This window comes from Phodopus roborovskii, unplaced genomic scaffold, assembly GCF_943737965.1.
Source record: "Phodopus roborovskii unplaced genomic scaffold, PHOROB, whole genome shotgun sequence".
Classification (NCBI taxonomy): Eukaryota; Metazoa; Chordata; class Mammalia; order Rodentia; family Cricetidae; genus Phodopus; species Phodopus roborovskii.
In genome coordinates this window covers 881,856-898,340 of record NW_026126525.1, presented here as the reverse complement: position 1 = coordinate 898,340, position 16,485 = coordinate 881,856, and the positions used below count along the sequence as shown (strand labels likewise).

The following is a 16,485-nucleotide window of genomic DNA, read 5'->3' as shown; positions in this document are numbered from 1 at the left end:
CTCAGAACTTGGTGGTAGTGCCTAGTGCTTAGTACATGGTGCCTAATTTTTATAACTAAGACATGATGAATAATAAACTAGCAGGACCTCAAGGAGCTTTTAAGGCTATTCAAAGGAGTTCAGAATTTGGATCAGATCTGTAAAGTAACAGGACCACTTACAATTCTTGAGCAATATTTTTTGCTTAATTAGCAGATGGTTGGGAGGAGGGGGATGAGCAAAGCAGGGATGATGATGGGATGAGATGGGATGAAATTCATTTCAGAGGCTATACGATCTAATTATCAGTTGTCCGAAAGCACCTCAAAGATTCAGTCCTTACAAACATACGAAGTGTCATACCTAGTCTCAGGAGAATGTCTAGTATTATATATGAACCACAAATTCTCTCAAAGAAAGGAATATTTTTTGGCATGTCAACAGAGTGATAGGCATTGAGAACCTCATAAAAAGGCCAGCTAGTCACTGTCCCAACAAGCAGCCTGCTGCATGTGTGCAATGAGAATGCAGGTAACCCAATGTGTCTGTCGGGAAGAGGGCGTCTGAAAGAACAGTGTGACCACAAGAATATGGTTATTGGGAATATATTTTAAAATGGTCCTTTCACCATCTGTTCAAGAATTAATATAAAGTACCTCCCTACTACAAGATATAAAAAAAAATCTTAAGAAAAACATTTCATTTTGGTAGGTTTATTAATTGGAATGAAGGTTCTAAGGTAAGAAAAGAACAATCTAGAGAAGAAACCATGAAGAAAATAATCCAAAATCTAAGTATGAAAACAAAATGGAAACGCTACTTGCTGCTAATCTAGTTATCAATGGGTAATAATAATGCAAAATTTTAGCCTTAGAAAGCGTTAAATTCATGGACATCGTAAGAAAAAGTACCTGTTGGTTTGAAATAAACATCTTCATCCATCTTTATCAAGTCTAGTGATGATAAATCTTTCAGATTCTTCAAGCATAATTCTGTTCAAGTATAGAAAACACACTTTAAGTTCAGTAAAATAAGGAAGGAAAAAAATAGAAATTTACTATTAAATATGCTAAAGATGTGTGCTATGGCATAACTGTTCTGAAAGGATTGGAGTCTTAAAAAGCAAGAAAAAAACCACACCAATACACATAAAAAACTTGAAATATAACATTCAATTAATATGCTAAGTACCACTCAGCACTTGGAACATTTGAAATGATATTAAAATATTTCATATACACATTAGGAAACTAAATATTTGAAGCTGAATAGCTTGCTTCAGGTCTAAGGAACTGCTTTGCTAGCTGTTCTCCATCATGAATTTTTTTCTTTTAAACTTTGTTTTTCAAGATGGGATTTCTCTGTGTAGTCTTGGCTGTCCTGGAACTCACCCTGTAGACCAGTCTGGCCTAGAACTTACAGAGATCTACCTGCCTCTGTCTCGAGTGCTAGGATTAAAGGTGTGCAGCGTCACTGCCTGGCTACTCCTTTAAACGTTTATCAAAGATATAATAGCACAAAATGATACTGGCTGATACCAGGATTAAAGGGCACCTCCTGAGGGGGTCTCAGGTTCTTGTGTTCCACATCAAAGAAATGCACAGAATTGTGCAGATAGGAGCAAGAAAAGTTACAGAACTTAAGATAAACTTTCAAGGAGGAAGCAGGCTGGAGCAGGAAGCTCCATTGCCTGATTTCACAGAGGATTAGGGGTGTCTGCCTCATCTGCACAGTGGAACCCAGGGCGTGCTCTATATGTTGCATGCAGTTGTACATACAACTTCATTCATGACATGCCTCATTAACATCTTAACTCTCTACCCAGAGTATGTTAGCATCATGAGCCTTGAGTGCCTCTGAGCCAGGGACAATGATTTGAGGCAACTGCAGCTGGCCTCAGCAGAAAGGGCCTTACTGCTTTCCTTTTTGCCAACCTCATTGTTCAGAGCTGCCTTTATAAGGTTTTATACAAGATTTACAGACCTCACTTACAGCCCATTCTCTTGCTTCAGAAGTATAGAGTCAAAGAGTTTATTAAATTTGTTCTTACTCCAGAGGAGTCCTACTCCATATCCAGGGGAAGAAATGGTACACAGAGAGGCCAAGAAAACTCCAAGCACTATGCTTATTAACATGAGTAACAGATAGTCTTTTTACTCAGTCATGCAACATCACAGCTATCTACTTCTTATATCAAACACCAAAAAAGCACAATCTCCCCTAGGTCTTGAGGTCTTCATTTCCAAAAGCCCTTATAACATGTAAAACTTGCATTAAAAAATTTACTAAGCTTCAATCTTTTGTTATGAGGTATTTTCCATGGGACTTGCAATGAATGAGAAACAAAGAAAATATTTTCCTCTCCTATAGCCCACAGCTTATTACATATACAATAAACAATACTCATTGTATGAATTAACAATGGAAAATAAGGCAAACATTAATAGTGATTGTGCTACTTAACAGAAAATTAAACATTAAAGTTATCAGAATAGAGAAAGACATACTCTTACCTATCTGATTTCTTATGTGCAATTTATCATTATCATTAATTTAGTTTCAAATCTTCAATTACAAAATGGTACAAGAGAATAATACAACTATTTTATAAATATATTTTAACAGCAACATGATAAATATATGAGACTATCACCATGTTAAATAACATATTTATTCCTTTTTTGTTGTTTTGAGATAGGGTCTCACTATGTAGGACTGTCTGTCTGGAACTCACAATGTAGAACAGGCTGGCCTCACATTTACCATCGTCCTCCTTCATCTTCTTGAGTACTAAGATTACAAGTATAAATACCACACAAAGCAACATATTTATTCTTTAAGTCAGACAATTTATTACTTTATCCTTATCTGCATTTTTTATTTGTCACATACAAATATTCAGAGAATAAATTAAAATATTTTAGTGACAGTCTCACCACAGTGAAGACACAGTAATGTTAAATCCTAATAAGTACTTATTGGATTTTTACAGTTAAAGACAGGTAATAAAATATTAATGTTAAAAAGGTTGAAATTTGAAAAGGAAATATTACACAGACTGTCATGAGAACAGCACAACAAATCTAGGATGACATTTTCAATTAAAAAGGAAAATAAAGTGCAATGTTTTCAAAAACCATGGTCATTTTCGAAACAAAAACCTCACAGTAAGCTAACTTATTATATAAGGGCAGATATTCTGATAAAATTAATCAATATAGAAAAGCTGTGTATGAAGAATGAACAATTTAGTATTTTTCTCCAGATAAGTTTACTTTTAAAAATAATGTATGTATCCTTATTTCTTTAGTAACTGACATTTTCCTCAAAATTTATACAACATATATATATATAGAGAGAGAATGAGAAGGAAATACATCTGACCTTGTAATTTTGCCTCAATTCCATCTTTGTTCAGTCCAGATGCAAAACCTGTGTAAATCATGGAACTTTATTTTAGAAACCAGAGTGTACTTAATTTGTTTTTATAGGTTCAATTTAAACTTGACATAAAGAAGAGCATCTACATTTCAAATAGATTAATAACAGTTTGATGAGCTCAAAGAGGCTTAGCTATTCATAGAACATAACCACTCTTTTAAAATCTTTTCACTATCAACTGTCTATATTTTGTTTTATAAACTGTAATATTTCATCAATAGTTCAACAAACCTATATAGAATCAGTTTTAAAGATCTATTTTTATTATTTTTAATTATATGTATGTGTATTTGTATGGGGATAAGTGCACTTGAGGCAGGTGTACATAGTCAAAATTTGGAAATGATATATTTTTCCATCCACAAAATAGTTGATTAAACTGTGATATATTAATACAACTGGGATTATACTGTAATAGCAAAGTAATTATTGCTAATAGACTCAATTATATGAAGTTAAAAGAAACTGAAGATAGGCAGTAGTAGGAAGAGTCTTTAATCCCAGCACTCAGGAGGCAGAGTCAGACAGACCTCTGTGAGTTTGAGGCCAGCCTGGTTTACAGAGTGAGTTCCAAAACAGAGCCTATACACAGAGAAACTCTTGTTTTGAAAAGGGGGTGAGAAAAGAAGAAGAAAATAAACTGAAGTCAGAAAGCAAATACTTCCATTCACCTCAGGTTCAAGACATAACAACGAACACACAGGGACTTGCGGAAAACTTCTATATACTGAGCTGGATTGTGATTACATGTGGGTGTCTGTCTATATGTATATATTTAATTGTCTTTTATATCTAAGATTTTGTGCCATTCACCATGATAATGCAATATCAAAAACTCACTATAAAAATAAATTACTCATGAGAAGAATTGTAAATTAAGACATATATGAATCTGAAATGAGACTGATAAAAAGACACAAATATATACCCTGCAGGGCTTTGTGAATACAGTACTCTCAGCCACTGCTGACAACTATGTAAGCCACTAAGGACAGTAACTTAGCAACGGCTATCACATTTTAAAATGTATGTAACCTCTTACCTAGAAACTCCATTTCTAAGAATTTAGCATGCAAATGAATTCACATATGTGAAAATACATTATTGATAATAGCAGATAATTTTTAAGGTGAATATGTTAATCAAGTGGAACTGTTTATAAATGATACATGGGGCTGGTTGAGAGCTCATCTGCTCTTGCAAAGGTCTGAGTTTGGTTCCCAGCACCCGTGTCAGCAGCTCACAACTGCCTGTAACTCTAACTCCAGGGGATCTGATGCCCTGTTCTGGGTTGTGCATACAGAGCTCAGGCCCCATACACAAACATAAAAATATATACAGATAAAATGGAATAATATTATTAGCTATTTTAAAGGCTTCCAAGTCAGCATGGAAGTTCCCCCCAAAAACAAACAAGAGGCTAGAGAGATGGCTCTTCACTTAAGAATGCTTGCTAGCCAGTCTGTGTCGGCTCACACCTTTAATCCCAGCACTTGGGAGGCAGGGGCAAGCAGATCTCTGTGAGTTTGGGCCAGTCCGGTGTACAGAGTGAGTTCCAGGGCAGCCAGGGCCACACAGGGAAACCCTGTCTCAAAAAACAAACCAAAACAACAAAAAAGAACGCCTGCTGTTCAGTCATGAGAACTAGAATTTGGATCCCAGTATCTACATAACAAGCTGAGCATCCTACACAAGCTCATAAATACAGCTCCAAGGGAGGTGGGGTCAAGGAGGACTGGGGCTTCCTATCTTCCAGACTAGGTGAGAAAGCACGAGCTGCAGGTTCAGTTAGAGGCCCTAGGTCAAAGAAGGACAAAGAGTAAGAGAGGAGAAGGTCCGACAGTCTCTTCTAACCTCCACTAATGAATACAGGTGAACTCACCCCTACCCACTTATACATGTATACTCACACAGACACATATGCACAAAAATATATGAAAGTCTTTAAGTAAAACAGAATTATGATGACCAGTTTTACCACTCCTAGGTAAATATACAAAGGACTCTTAGTCAACATATACAGAGATACATGCCCACCCATGTATATTGCTGCATTCATCACAATAGAAAAAAAAAATGGGATGAGCCTAAATGTTCATCATCAGGTGAATACATAAAAAATTATGGTAATATTTACACTGGATTTTTCCATGAGATAATAAATGTTGGCTGTTTCAAGATGTTATATTTTAAGTAAACTGTTTCAAAAACAAATACAAAGGGGCATTGTTTGTATTTTAAAAATGAAAAATAAAATTATACCCTATTTGCTTTTATTATTTGCTCTGTGTTCTTATAAACTGAAAAATGAATAGCCACAAATTTAGAACAAGAGAGCAGCTGAATGGTAAACATGAAAAAGATGTAAAACTTCAAAGCTTTAACTTATTTTAAGTTAGTTTAGGTACTTAATTAAGGTTCTTTTTCATTGAGTCTATTTTAACAGTGTCCATTAAACATTAAAAGACTAGGTGTAGAGAAGACAGTGTGCCCTCATTTTTGTCCACTCTGGCCTCTGAATACACCAGTCACTGCTACTATTTTTCCTGTTGCTTACTAGTTTCTGCAATCTATTCTCTAAAAGTATAAATAGAAACCCAGCGGGTTTGAAAACAATCACTGTATTTCCAGATCCGAGTCACAAACCATAATGAGATGGGTTTTTCAGAGCTCTGATGTATAGTAAGGTTGATCGGATCCAGTCCAGAGCAACGCTCACATCTGTGATGGTATGCAGCACTATCTCTGCATTTAAATGTTCAATGAGATGTCTGTGCAAACTAGTGGAGGAAAAAACAGTGTTACTAATGTGAACCTCAAGAACACCAACCTTACTTTTTAAACTTTAATAATATATAATATGCAAGTTGATACTTTAACAACTCATGAAAAATAATTTTCAAAAATACAAGATAAAAATCTTAAAAAGCCAGTTCAACATCTTAAAATAATGAGATTTTTTTTCCTTCATAGTTCTAGAAGTTACATTTTTGTATAAGAAAGTCAGTATGGTTATAGTAGTGTGGATTATGTACTATTTTTCACCCAAAGAAGAGTACTTAAGACATACTAAAAACAATTTCAAACATTCATATATTCTCTCACTATAAAACAAAGTTTAAGCTGTGAAAATATTTCTTACTAAAAGTGAATAATTATACATTTAATACTCATAAGTGATAATACAATGATAGTAAGACCTTATTGCCTTTTAGGACTTTATAATAAAGATATATACTATTGTGTATTGTGTATTAACCATCACCAAATAAAACTTTGTTGTCTTTAAATAAATCCATTTAATTCCTATAATGACATGTTTTATAGTTAAATCATTAAGACTATTCCAAGAAAACAGCCTTAGAAAATCCCCAAACCAAACTTCCTTCCCTAAAGGAAAAAACAAGTCATATGAATTTTCTTTTTGAACTGTTCTTTGTTACCTGCTTTCCACAGTGTCGTTACAAGCTAACATCTGAATGTACTTCTCTCTTGTACTTAATCTGGTCATAATAACAGCAGTAGCTGTAGTGTCAAACTGGAACAGTACCAAAGCACAGATATTAGCAAAGACTAGAATATGTTACAGGGCTGAGCCTTTCCATCAGAACTTCCATTTCACACTCAATGGTTCCTTGACTTACTTAAATAGTAGGCCAAAGGAACTAAAATCTGCTTATGAATTGTAATACTAATAAAAAATTCAATTAAAAAATCTTCCAAGAGTATAACTGCAAATACCACTTTCATTTCAATATTACATAATTTTGACAGTGTTAATGTCAAAACCTGTAAACTGAATTAAAAACATGTTTTAGTGTAGTTTCCATATATGCTAGCTAGTTTTATGTCAACTTGACACAAGCGAAAGTCATCTGAGAGGAGGGACCCTCAATTAGGAAAATGCCTCCACAGGACTGGACTTAGGCAATCCTGTGGGGCATTTTTTATTTAGTGATTGATGGGGGAAGAGTCCAGTCCATTGTGGGTGGTGCCAGTAAGCAGCACCCTCCATGTCCTCTGCATCAGCTCCTGCCTTCAGGTTCCTGCCCTGCTGAGTTCCTGTCCTGACTCCTTGTTGATAGACTGTGATGTGGAAGTGTGAGCCCAAATGAGCCCTTTCCTCACCAAGCTGCTTTTTTTGATCATAGTGTTTTATTGCAACAATTGTAACACTAACTAGGATACCACATAATTTGATTATTTAATTCATCCTCTAAAATTAAAACCTTGCATGACATAACATTTTGATACTTTGAAAATGATACTTTTTCCAGAATTTCTCTAAGTATCTAAACAAATGACTTCCTCATTCAAGCCCTTGTGACATATTTTGTGATAAATATGGACTGAATTTTAATTATAATATTTAGTGCTACAACCATGGGATGTTACATGTTTGGAGGTACACAACAGTCCTTCACAAGGAAAAAGTGCCCATCCCAGTACCAGGACTAGACATGTGGCATATGCTTGTAATCTCAGTATTTAGGAGGCAAATCCAGAAAGGTGGTAAGTTTGAGACCAGCCTAGGCTACATATAGAGATCCAGTTTCTAAAATAAACACACGTAAAAATGACAAGACATCTTTACTCAGAATAGAAATAAGATGAAAAATCCCTTTAAATTCCTTTACCAGCAACTTGCACATCCACCCTTTCATTCAGACAGTAGTTTAGACAGGGTTGCAGTGGAAGAGTACATTAAACTTATAATCTCAGTTGATGAGTCTTTTTATGTTTAGTTGATTTTTAAATTACATTATTTTTCAATCTAATTATGAAATGCAAATAAAAGACACACAACTCCCTTTTATGCTATATTTAGAAGGTTAAAAGGGAAAGCTAGTGTCCCTTACCTGAGGTCTGCCAGCTCTCCCAATCATCTGCAGAATGTCTGTCTCACTGTACTCCTCAAACATGCCTCCAGTGTAGTGCATCGTAGACTTTATAACTACCAAGTGAGCTGGCAAGTTCACGCCCATAGCTAGAGTACTGGTAGTAACTGTCAAATTGAAGAATAATCAAGCCATATAACTTTATTATTCTGGAAACATACTTTCTTATAAAATACATACTGATATAAATGGAATAAAAACTCTAAGAAATTTATAAAAAAAAGGAATAGAGGACCTTATAATCTAAAATAATAATATACCCTAATAATAAAATAACTTAAGATCTTTCCAAATTACACTATGTATGTTCAGTAAAATGATACAGAATTAAACTTTGCCAAAGAGTTTAATGTAATAGATATATTTACAGTTCTTTTTTTTAGTTCTTAGAAGAAATTAATCAGATATATACAAAAAAATATGTTTTACTTACAAAGAACTGGGAGATCTCCAGAAGTAAACAGTCCTTCAACCAGTTTCCTATCTGACAGTTCCATCCCAGCATGGTGATAACCAACACCATACACCAAGACATCTGCAGCAGGAATACACCACCTGTCACCACTGCCCCCCACCTCACTAGTACTGACCCTTCTATCTATATTTAAACATGCTATTCAAAAGTTATGTCTAGGTTGGAGGTGTGGGTCTGTGGTAGAATGTTTGGTCTGGCATGCCTGAGGCTCCAAGTTATTTCCAGGACAAAAAAGAAAATTGTCTTTAAACCTACCTTTTAATTTTGAATCTCTTATAGAATATGCAGACTTCTGTAATCTATTAAAATATGAAATTATTAAGTTATTCCCTGTAACAGGAAATTCTGAAATAGTTTATTATTTTAAAAATAAGAGACTTTCACAATGCCATCATCTGAAAGCTGTCTTTAAAAACAAAACAAAACAAACAAACAAACAAAAACCCCAAGCTCTGACAGGTTCTATGAAAGGAAAACTTTCCCCACATACTTTTTACCAGTCTATCCTGACATGCTTGCAATAGTAGGGGGGTCCCCTGGGTGGTGGCAGCTACTCGGTAGCAGTGGGAAGTACTGAAAGCTGTCTTTAAATGGCAGGGACTATCTCAAGGAGGGGTGTGGGGTGGGATGAAAGGGGAGGGTAGGAGTGAGTGTGGGGGTCAGTGAATAGAAACACTATATGAAATGCCCTCACAAATATATACTGACAGAGGTAGCATAGAATATCCAGCTTTCCTATTCAGGATTTCAGGATGTTAACATAAAAGCTGTTGACATAAAAGCTCACTTCAATACCAAAAATTTAGAAAAAGAAAAACAAAACAAAACAAACAAACAAAACCCCACAAACTCTCACTTGACCATATTAAAGAGTCAATGCAAATGGTTACTATGTTCATGGGGTCAGAACAAGAAGGCTGCCCATACTTTGTCTAATAATGTGTGTCTGTGTGTTTGTAAGAGACACATTTCAAGCCAGCCTTGGTGACAGCACAGAGGATGGAGCAGGACTTGCAAACACAGGCAGTGCCTGCAGTGCAAGATGAAGGCAAAGACAGGGCTGGAGAGGAGGTCAGCAGTAAAGCCCCACCATCCATGCTCCTCCACTCCTACTGTCAAAGAGATGGGGAGGACAACTTCTAAAAGTACCACATCACTAGTAAGTGGAACAAAAAATAGCCGTAACATTTTATTACATTTATTACATCTTATTATGTTTCTCACTGGCATATACTCATAAGGGCATTGTCATTATGTACAGAAAATTAAGTTCAAGGAGAGGAGGAGGTCCTGAAAGAGCTCTGATCATTTTGGGAAGGAATTCTGGTACTCTCAAGGATGTGGATGGTTGGTAAGTTTGGTTACTAAGTATATCTAAGAAACCCCATGTTATTGTTTTCTATTTTCTTATTGCAGGTTTGAAACTATGCAGTATAATTTTCTCACAGTCACAACTTTCTTTAAGAATTAACAACAGAATGAAGAGTAGGCAAAAAGACATGCCATGCTACTAGTAACATAAACTGTGTTACACATAGAACTTTAGAAATGTTGCCTTATATGCTTATCAAATTATTATGATAGGGTAGTTTATCCTCATATTAAGACCTGGCTAAGATATTGAAGCTAATTGATGCCAAGAATGGTGATACATGCCTGTAATTCCAGCATTCAGGAGGCTAAAGCAAGATTGCAAATTTGAGGCCAGCCAGGCCTACATAGTCAGACTCTGTTTCAAAAATAAAATAAAACAAGTAATTGATGCTGAAGGCTGAATATGTAACTCCTGATGGCCTGCTTGCCTGTGTGAACAAGGCCCTAGGTTTCATCTCCAGTGCCAAAAAAAATTTAATGCAAAAAATAAGGATAAGAAAAAATCCCATAAATTGAAGTTGAGATAAATAATATGCCTGGTAGCACCTAGGTGGCCAAAGTGGAGTACTGTGATTTAAATCTGTGTCTCTAATGTCACACTTCTTCCTATTCTGACATTTCACTGCTGAAAAAGCTCAAAGCTACAAAAAGGAATAAAGATTAAAAAGTGGTGGGACAGTGAAGAAAAGAGGTAAAGAAGTTTCCCTTGAGTAATGAGGCAAGAAGAGGAATTGGGAAGAGGAAAGAAAACACCATATATGCTTCTGTTCAAGACCATGGTGATCTGAAACAGATGACTGCATTGTGTACATGCCCTGGGACTAAGGAGCCTACAGCCTGTGTATTTCAGTCTCTCACAGGTGAATTCAGCTAAGAACACAGCAGTCCATGTTTGCCTGGGGGTATGGAGTCTGTGCAAATGAGTCTTCCATTGCACAAGAATCCCACACATCCTCCAAAACTGCTTTCAGGATTAGTCTGCAAACAAGGCAACAAGGTTCTTAGTGGTCACGTCCTACTTCTGACTAAAAGTGACAGCAAAACTTGATCATTGTGTTCACTCCCAAAAAGCAAAGGGCTCCAAACTACTTAAAACTACTTACAGTACTGCTAGAAGTTCTCTTTGTCCCACCAGGTCCCGCAATCCCTTCTGCCCCAAATAAGCACATGGATGCTATATTAAGTATTAAGCTGTTGGCCGAAGACTGGACCATTTCTATTAATCTAAGTATTACCATGTGGGGTCTTATCTTACTGGAGAAGGGTCTGGAATTCTTACTCCTTTGACTGCCTACCTTTTCCAGAATTCTCTCGTCTCCTAGTCCCACCTATCTCCCTGCCTCTATTGACCACAGTGTTTTATTCTTCAACCAATAAGAGAAGCATACATACTGAAGGACAATCCCCATCACTGACGGCCGCTTTTCCCTACATCTATACTTTAGTTTTTAATATCACTTTTACATTTTCTCACTCAATCTCTACAGGTAAGAAACCTGGCCTTGAAGATCTCAAGTAGACTGTCCATGGTTAAGGAATGAGCAGCTCTCATTTATCTAAGTGATCTCCAGGAGCCCTCCCCCTTTCGAGAATAAATTAAAGCTCATACCTTAGTTTCTGTTCCACAGTGATAATAAACTTAGCATCTTTTACAAGAACAGAAGCAGCCTGTTGCACACCTTTCCTTGTTGCACAAAACTGAAAACAAATTAGTGAATTCTGTATCAATCAGGTTAAAAACTGAATATTACACACAAAATCAGCAACTAATAATCCATACCACAAGTGTGGGCTTCTGCTCGGAGTATGTTCGTATAACACTGTAAACCTTATAGTTGAGGGCCAAATCAAACTTAAATTCAGTTTGGTTGCTACTGCAGGGAAAACCCAGGACCACTTTCTGCAGTTTCACAGGCCTGTGGCTCTCATCCATCTTCAGACACACAGCAGGCTTTTCGCCATCTGAGAGCCATTCTGCAACCTGGAAATCAGGAATGCATGTGTTACAACTTTTTCCTCAGAAAGCTTCAAAGCTAAACACAACACAACTTTAGACCACTTTAAAGTCAGGACTGAAAATGTTCAATCCAGTCATCTTTTTTCAATATTATATACTTCACTAATAATACTCTGTAGATATGTTAGTAAATGCTACAATAGCCATGTTTCAAGACCATAAACACTTTTACATGGTAGAGTTCTGACTAGTTATTAATATTTTGTTTTATATTCCCCTGTACGAGCCCAAACTAGAACTGAAATCAATTTGGTCATAACAATCAAAGTTCAAAACACACAGGTATTTGTAGTTCTAGAAGACTGGGTGGCAAAGGATAAAGACTATTGTTTTAGAGGAATATTGAGGGGAAGGATGAGAAAAACAAAAAGAAACCAGTGTTCACAAAACCAGTGATTACCACAATGAAGGAAGTTTCAAAAATGTGATTGTATTTTTATAAAAATTGCTACAAATCAATAAAGAAACCACCACCCCAGTGTGAAAAAAAGGCAAAGAGCATCACTGGTCTAAAAGAGGTAATGTAGTTGATAAATATATTAAAATACTTCAGTCAGTAAAAAAATCAAGAAGTAAAAATCTTAAAAATAAGTATGTACATTTGAGAATATTTATTATTATAAAAATAATTTCATTATTCTGTTGTCTAATGTTAGTATACAAAAATGGCTGGTAACAGGAAGTAGAGAGATGACTTCTTAAATATATGAGTGTGACATTTATTGACGGCAGTGTCCCCAGAAAGTTTAAACCAGCCTTTCACTTACTTCTTTTACTCCATATCATGCTATGGAAATGAGCCTGAATATTTTCAAAGATACATTAACTTCAGCACTGTTTATAGCAGAGAAGTAGAAATAACACTACATTCTGAGGTTAGACAAATATATAAAAATAAAACTACAAAAAGTAAAGCATATTTTATAACATGGAAATGTTTACAGGTAAAACAACAAAAAATATGTATAATTATTCCATGCTATGGTGAAGATGCACTTTGTATGTTTCCCAGAGTTTATATGTTAGAAACCTGTTTCCAGGGTAGCAACAATGTTGAGAAGGAACCTTTCAAAAGAACCTAGTTCAGGGAGATTTTTGTCACTGAGGAAGCTGCCCCTAGAGCAGAGGAGACATGCTGGTCTTACAGAGCAAGTCTCTTGAGAGTGGGTTGTTAGAAAAGGGTAAGTCTGGTTGGCTCTGGTGCTGCAGGTCTATAATCCTAGCTACTTGTGCGGCTAAGGTGAGAAAATAATACATTTAAGGCCTGCCTGAGCTACTGGGTGAGTTCCAGTCCTGCCTAGACAATGTATTGAGAAAGAATGCAAGGATGGACATCAGCCTCAGTGTGAGGCTGGAGGTTCAGTCTCCAGCACTGAGAACAAACAACAAAAAAGTCTGACTCCCAAATCTCTTTGGCTCACTACAAGCTATCTGTCATGTTATGAGGTAGTCAGGAGGGCAGTCACCAGGCTGAACCAGTCTTATTTTTCCAAACTGTGAGTGAAATAAGCCTCTTTTAAAATTCAGTTCTCCGACTTTAGGTATTTTGTTACTGTGACAGAAAACAGGCTGATACATGTGTAGATATAGAAGAACATTCTAAGTTTCAAGTTTATGTAAGTCAAAACTATCAATGGCATGGTGATATGTGTCTTTAATCCCAGCATTCAAGAGGCAAAGACTCACAGATCTCTGTGAGTTGAGGCCAACCAGGTCTACACAATGAGACCCTGTTGTGGAAGATCCCTAAAGGCACATAGAAATGATCCCGGTGAGGTAAGGATCAAACTGAATTCAGCCCAACTTAGGTAACTGGTGCTGGGCCAAACTCCAAGAGTCTGTCATCAATTGACTCATTTTAGCAATATTTAAGCACACACAATTTTGGGAAAAAGTTTTCTGGTAACAATGAACTCAGTCCCAAGTGAATGGGGGCACAAAGGTTCTTGCACCTACCGATCACTAGGGAAACCAGGAATGTTAAACACACAGAGGCCTCTCCTCAATGGAGGAGATAAAATGAAATTGAAGTTTTCTCTCCCACCCACCAGTTCCTGAATAACCATTCAGAGGATTAATATTAATTTTACATGTTTGGCTGATGGCTCAGGCTTATTACTAGCAAGCTCTTACATTTAAATTAACCCATTTCTATTAATCTATGGATTGCTACATGGTCATGGGATTACCTCATTTTCTACTAGCTTTTAAAAAGTTTGCTTAAGTACAGGAGAGATGGCTCACAGGTTAAGAGCACTGGCTGCTTCTCCAGAAAACCTGAGTTCAATTCCTAGCACCCACAGGGCAACTCACAAGCACCTGTAACTCCACTTCTAAAGGATCCAACACCTTTCCTTCACCTCCAAGACCACCAAGCATGCACAAACATACATGCAGCAAAACACCCATATACACATAATAAAGAGTCATATATTTTTAATCAAATTAAAAATCTATTATAGAAAGCATAATACCACAAATAACTCGGTCTACACACCCATGTCCCAATAACTATGAAATCCTTCTCCTGGTTATACAAGGACAAGTCCACACAGCTGCCCTTTTAAAACAGTCACTAGTATACTGCAATACAGGCACAGAGAACTGAGGGAAAGTGGATAGGCACTTTGGCCATTACTCCTCCCTCCCCACTCTGAAATACAATTAAGAGTCAGCTCATTCTAGCCAGGGTGGTACGCATGCTTTTAGTCCTAGCACTAGGGAGGCAGAAGCAGGCACATCTCTGAGTTTGAGGCCAGCCTGGTTTACAGAGCAAGTTCCAGGACAGCCAGGGCTGCACAGAGAGACCCTGTCTCAAAAAAAAAAAAAAAAAAAAAAAAAAAAAAAGAAAGAAAGAAAGAAAGAAAGTCATCTCATGACACACATTACTATCCAAGTTACAAGGTATCCGCAATAAGTGAAAACTATGAGCTTTAGATAAAAGCACATAACAGATTTTTACTAAAAATATTTTTATTAAAGTTTATGGCCATAACTTTGTTACGCCAATGAAATCTAGCACTAACGTTTTCCATATACTAAATTAAATGACTGACAGAAAATACCATCTTCTCTGAGGTAAAATTGATTAAATGTTCCATAGATAATAAAATCAAGCAAGTGAAGATTAGGACTTACATCCTCAGCATTGGGAATTGTTGCAGATACAGCCACAAATCTCATAGGGATAGGGCTAGCATTTTGTAAGGCCCTAGATAAAGACTGTACAGTTTTCATTCTGCTAACAACAACCTCAAGAGTTGGGCCACGGTTTTCATCTTTTATAATATGCACCTAGGTAAGAAATCAAGAGAGAATCATTAGGTATAAAACTAAAAATCTAATCAATTAAAAATGCAATCTTAATATTTTTCTTTGTAAAAATAAGCATTTTCAATTTTGAAGGCCCAAAAACATTATTTTACTGAAAATGTCACTTCTTTCTATCCATTTTAAATATCACTTTATGTTTATCTCTGAAAGTGAATGTGTTCACTACCTCATCAATGAGAAACAACCGGACCAGCTGGACTAAAGAGTTGTCTCTCCACTTCCTGGTCATGCTGTCCCACTTCTCCTACAGAAAAAAGTACAAGTAGTTTATTCTAATAAGGAATTACAAGTATTGTTTAAGACACAAGTATTGTTTATGACAAATCTTATCACACATAATTACAAACAAAGTGCATTGTTTTACTTGATTCTTTAAAATCTCCATCAAAGAGTTGAGGATTAAAAGTTACTTAAATGATTTTAAGAGTCTTAAAACACAAGGTCTTTGATCTTTGAAATAATCACGAGTCAAAATCTAATTACACTCTGCATATTTGATGTGTGTGGATGTTTTACCTGCATTTATGTCTGTACAGCATATGCATGTAGCGCCTGTGAGGACCAGAAAAGGACATGGGATCTCCTGAGACTGGAGGGTGTTGAGAACCAAAGTCAGATCCAACAGAAGAGCAGCCAAGACTCTTAATCACTGAACCATCTCTCCCGCCTACTAATTATATATTTTTAAACCCTACCAAGGTATTACTTCTCTAATACATACTTGGACAAATGAATACAAGGAAAAGCCATGGTTATAGATTGTCCACAATTACAAATCAGTTTGCTTTACTCATTGTTCATATATGTGATCATTTCTTTTCCACTTTTTATCTATGGACACTCTCCCCAATATCCTGAATATTAAATGTTTCTATGGTAATTTGTTTACACTGCAAATACATGCTGTACTTTATATTTTCTTTTAACAAATTTTCTTAATGGAGATAAATAAATATCTTCAAGTAAAT

General features: G+C 36.1%; 1 protein-coding gene across 1 annotated transcript in view; it reads right to left on the bottom strand.

Annotated features, from left to right (window-relative positions):
- The window catches only part of Hfm1 (helicase for meiosis 1), a 61,942-nt gene that overhangs the window by 34,269 nt on the left and 11,188 nt on the right, over positions 1-16,485 (bottom strand). The window contains exons 9-19 of the mRNA XM_051198344.1: positions 15,684-15,761; positions 15,323-15,478; positions 11,948-12,148; positions 11,777-11,865; positions 9,049-9,092; positions 8,752-8,853; positions 8,280-8,425; positions 6,864-6,958; positions 6,067-6,200; positions 3,364-3,411; positions 891-971 (exon numbers count right to left, since the gene is read on the bottom strand). Coding sequence (XP_051054301.1) covers positions 891-971; positions 3,364-3,411; positions 6,067-6,200; positions 6,864-6,958; positions 8,280-8,425; positions 8,752-8,853; positions 9,049-9,092; positions 11,777-11,865; positions 11,948-12,148; positions 15,323-15,478; positions 15,684-15,761 — 1,174 coding nt within the window. The remainder of the gene's footprint in view (positions 1-890; positions 972-3,363; positions 3,412-6,066; positions 6,201-6,863; positions 6,959-8,279; positions 8,426-8,751; positions 8,854-9,048; positions 9,093-11,776; positions 11,866-11,947; positions 12,149-15,322; positions 15,479-15,683; positions 15,762-16,485) is intronic.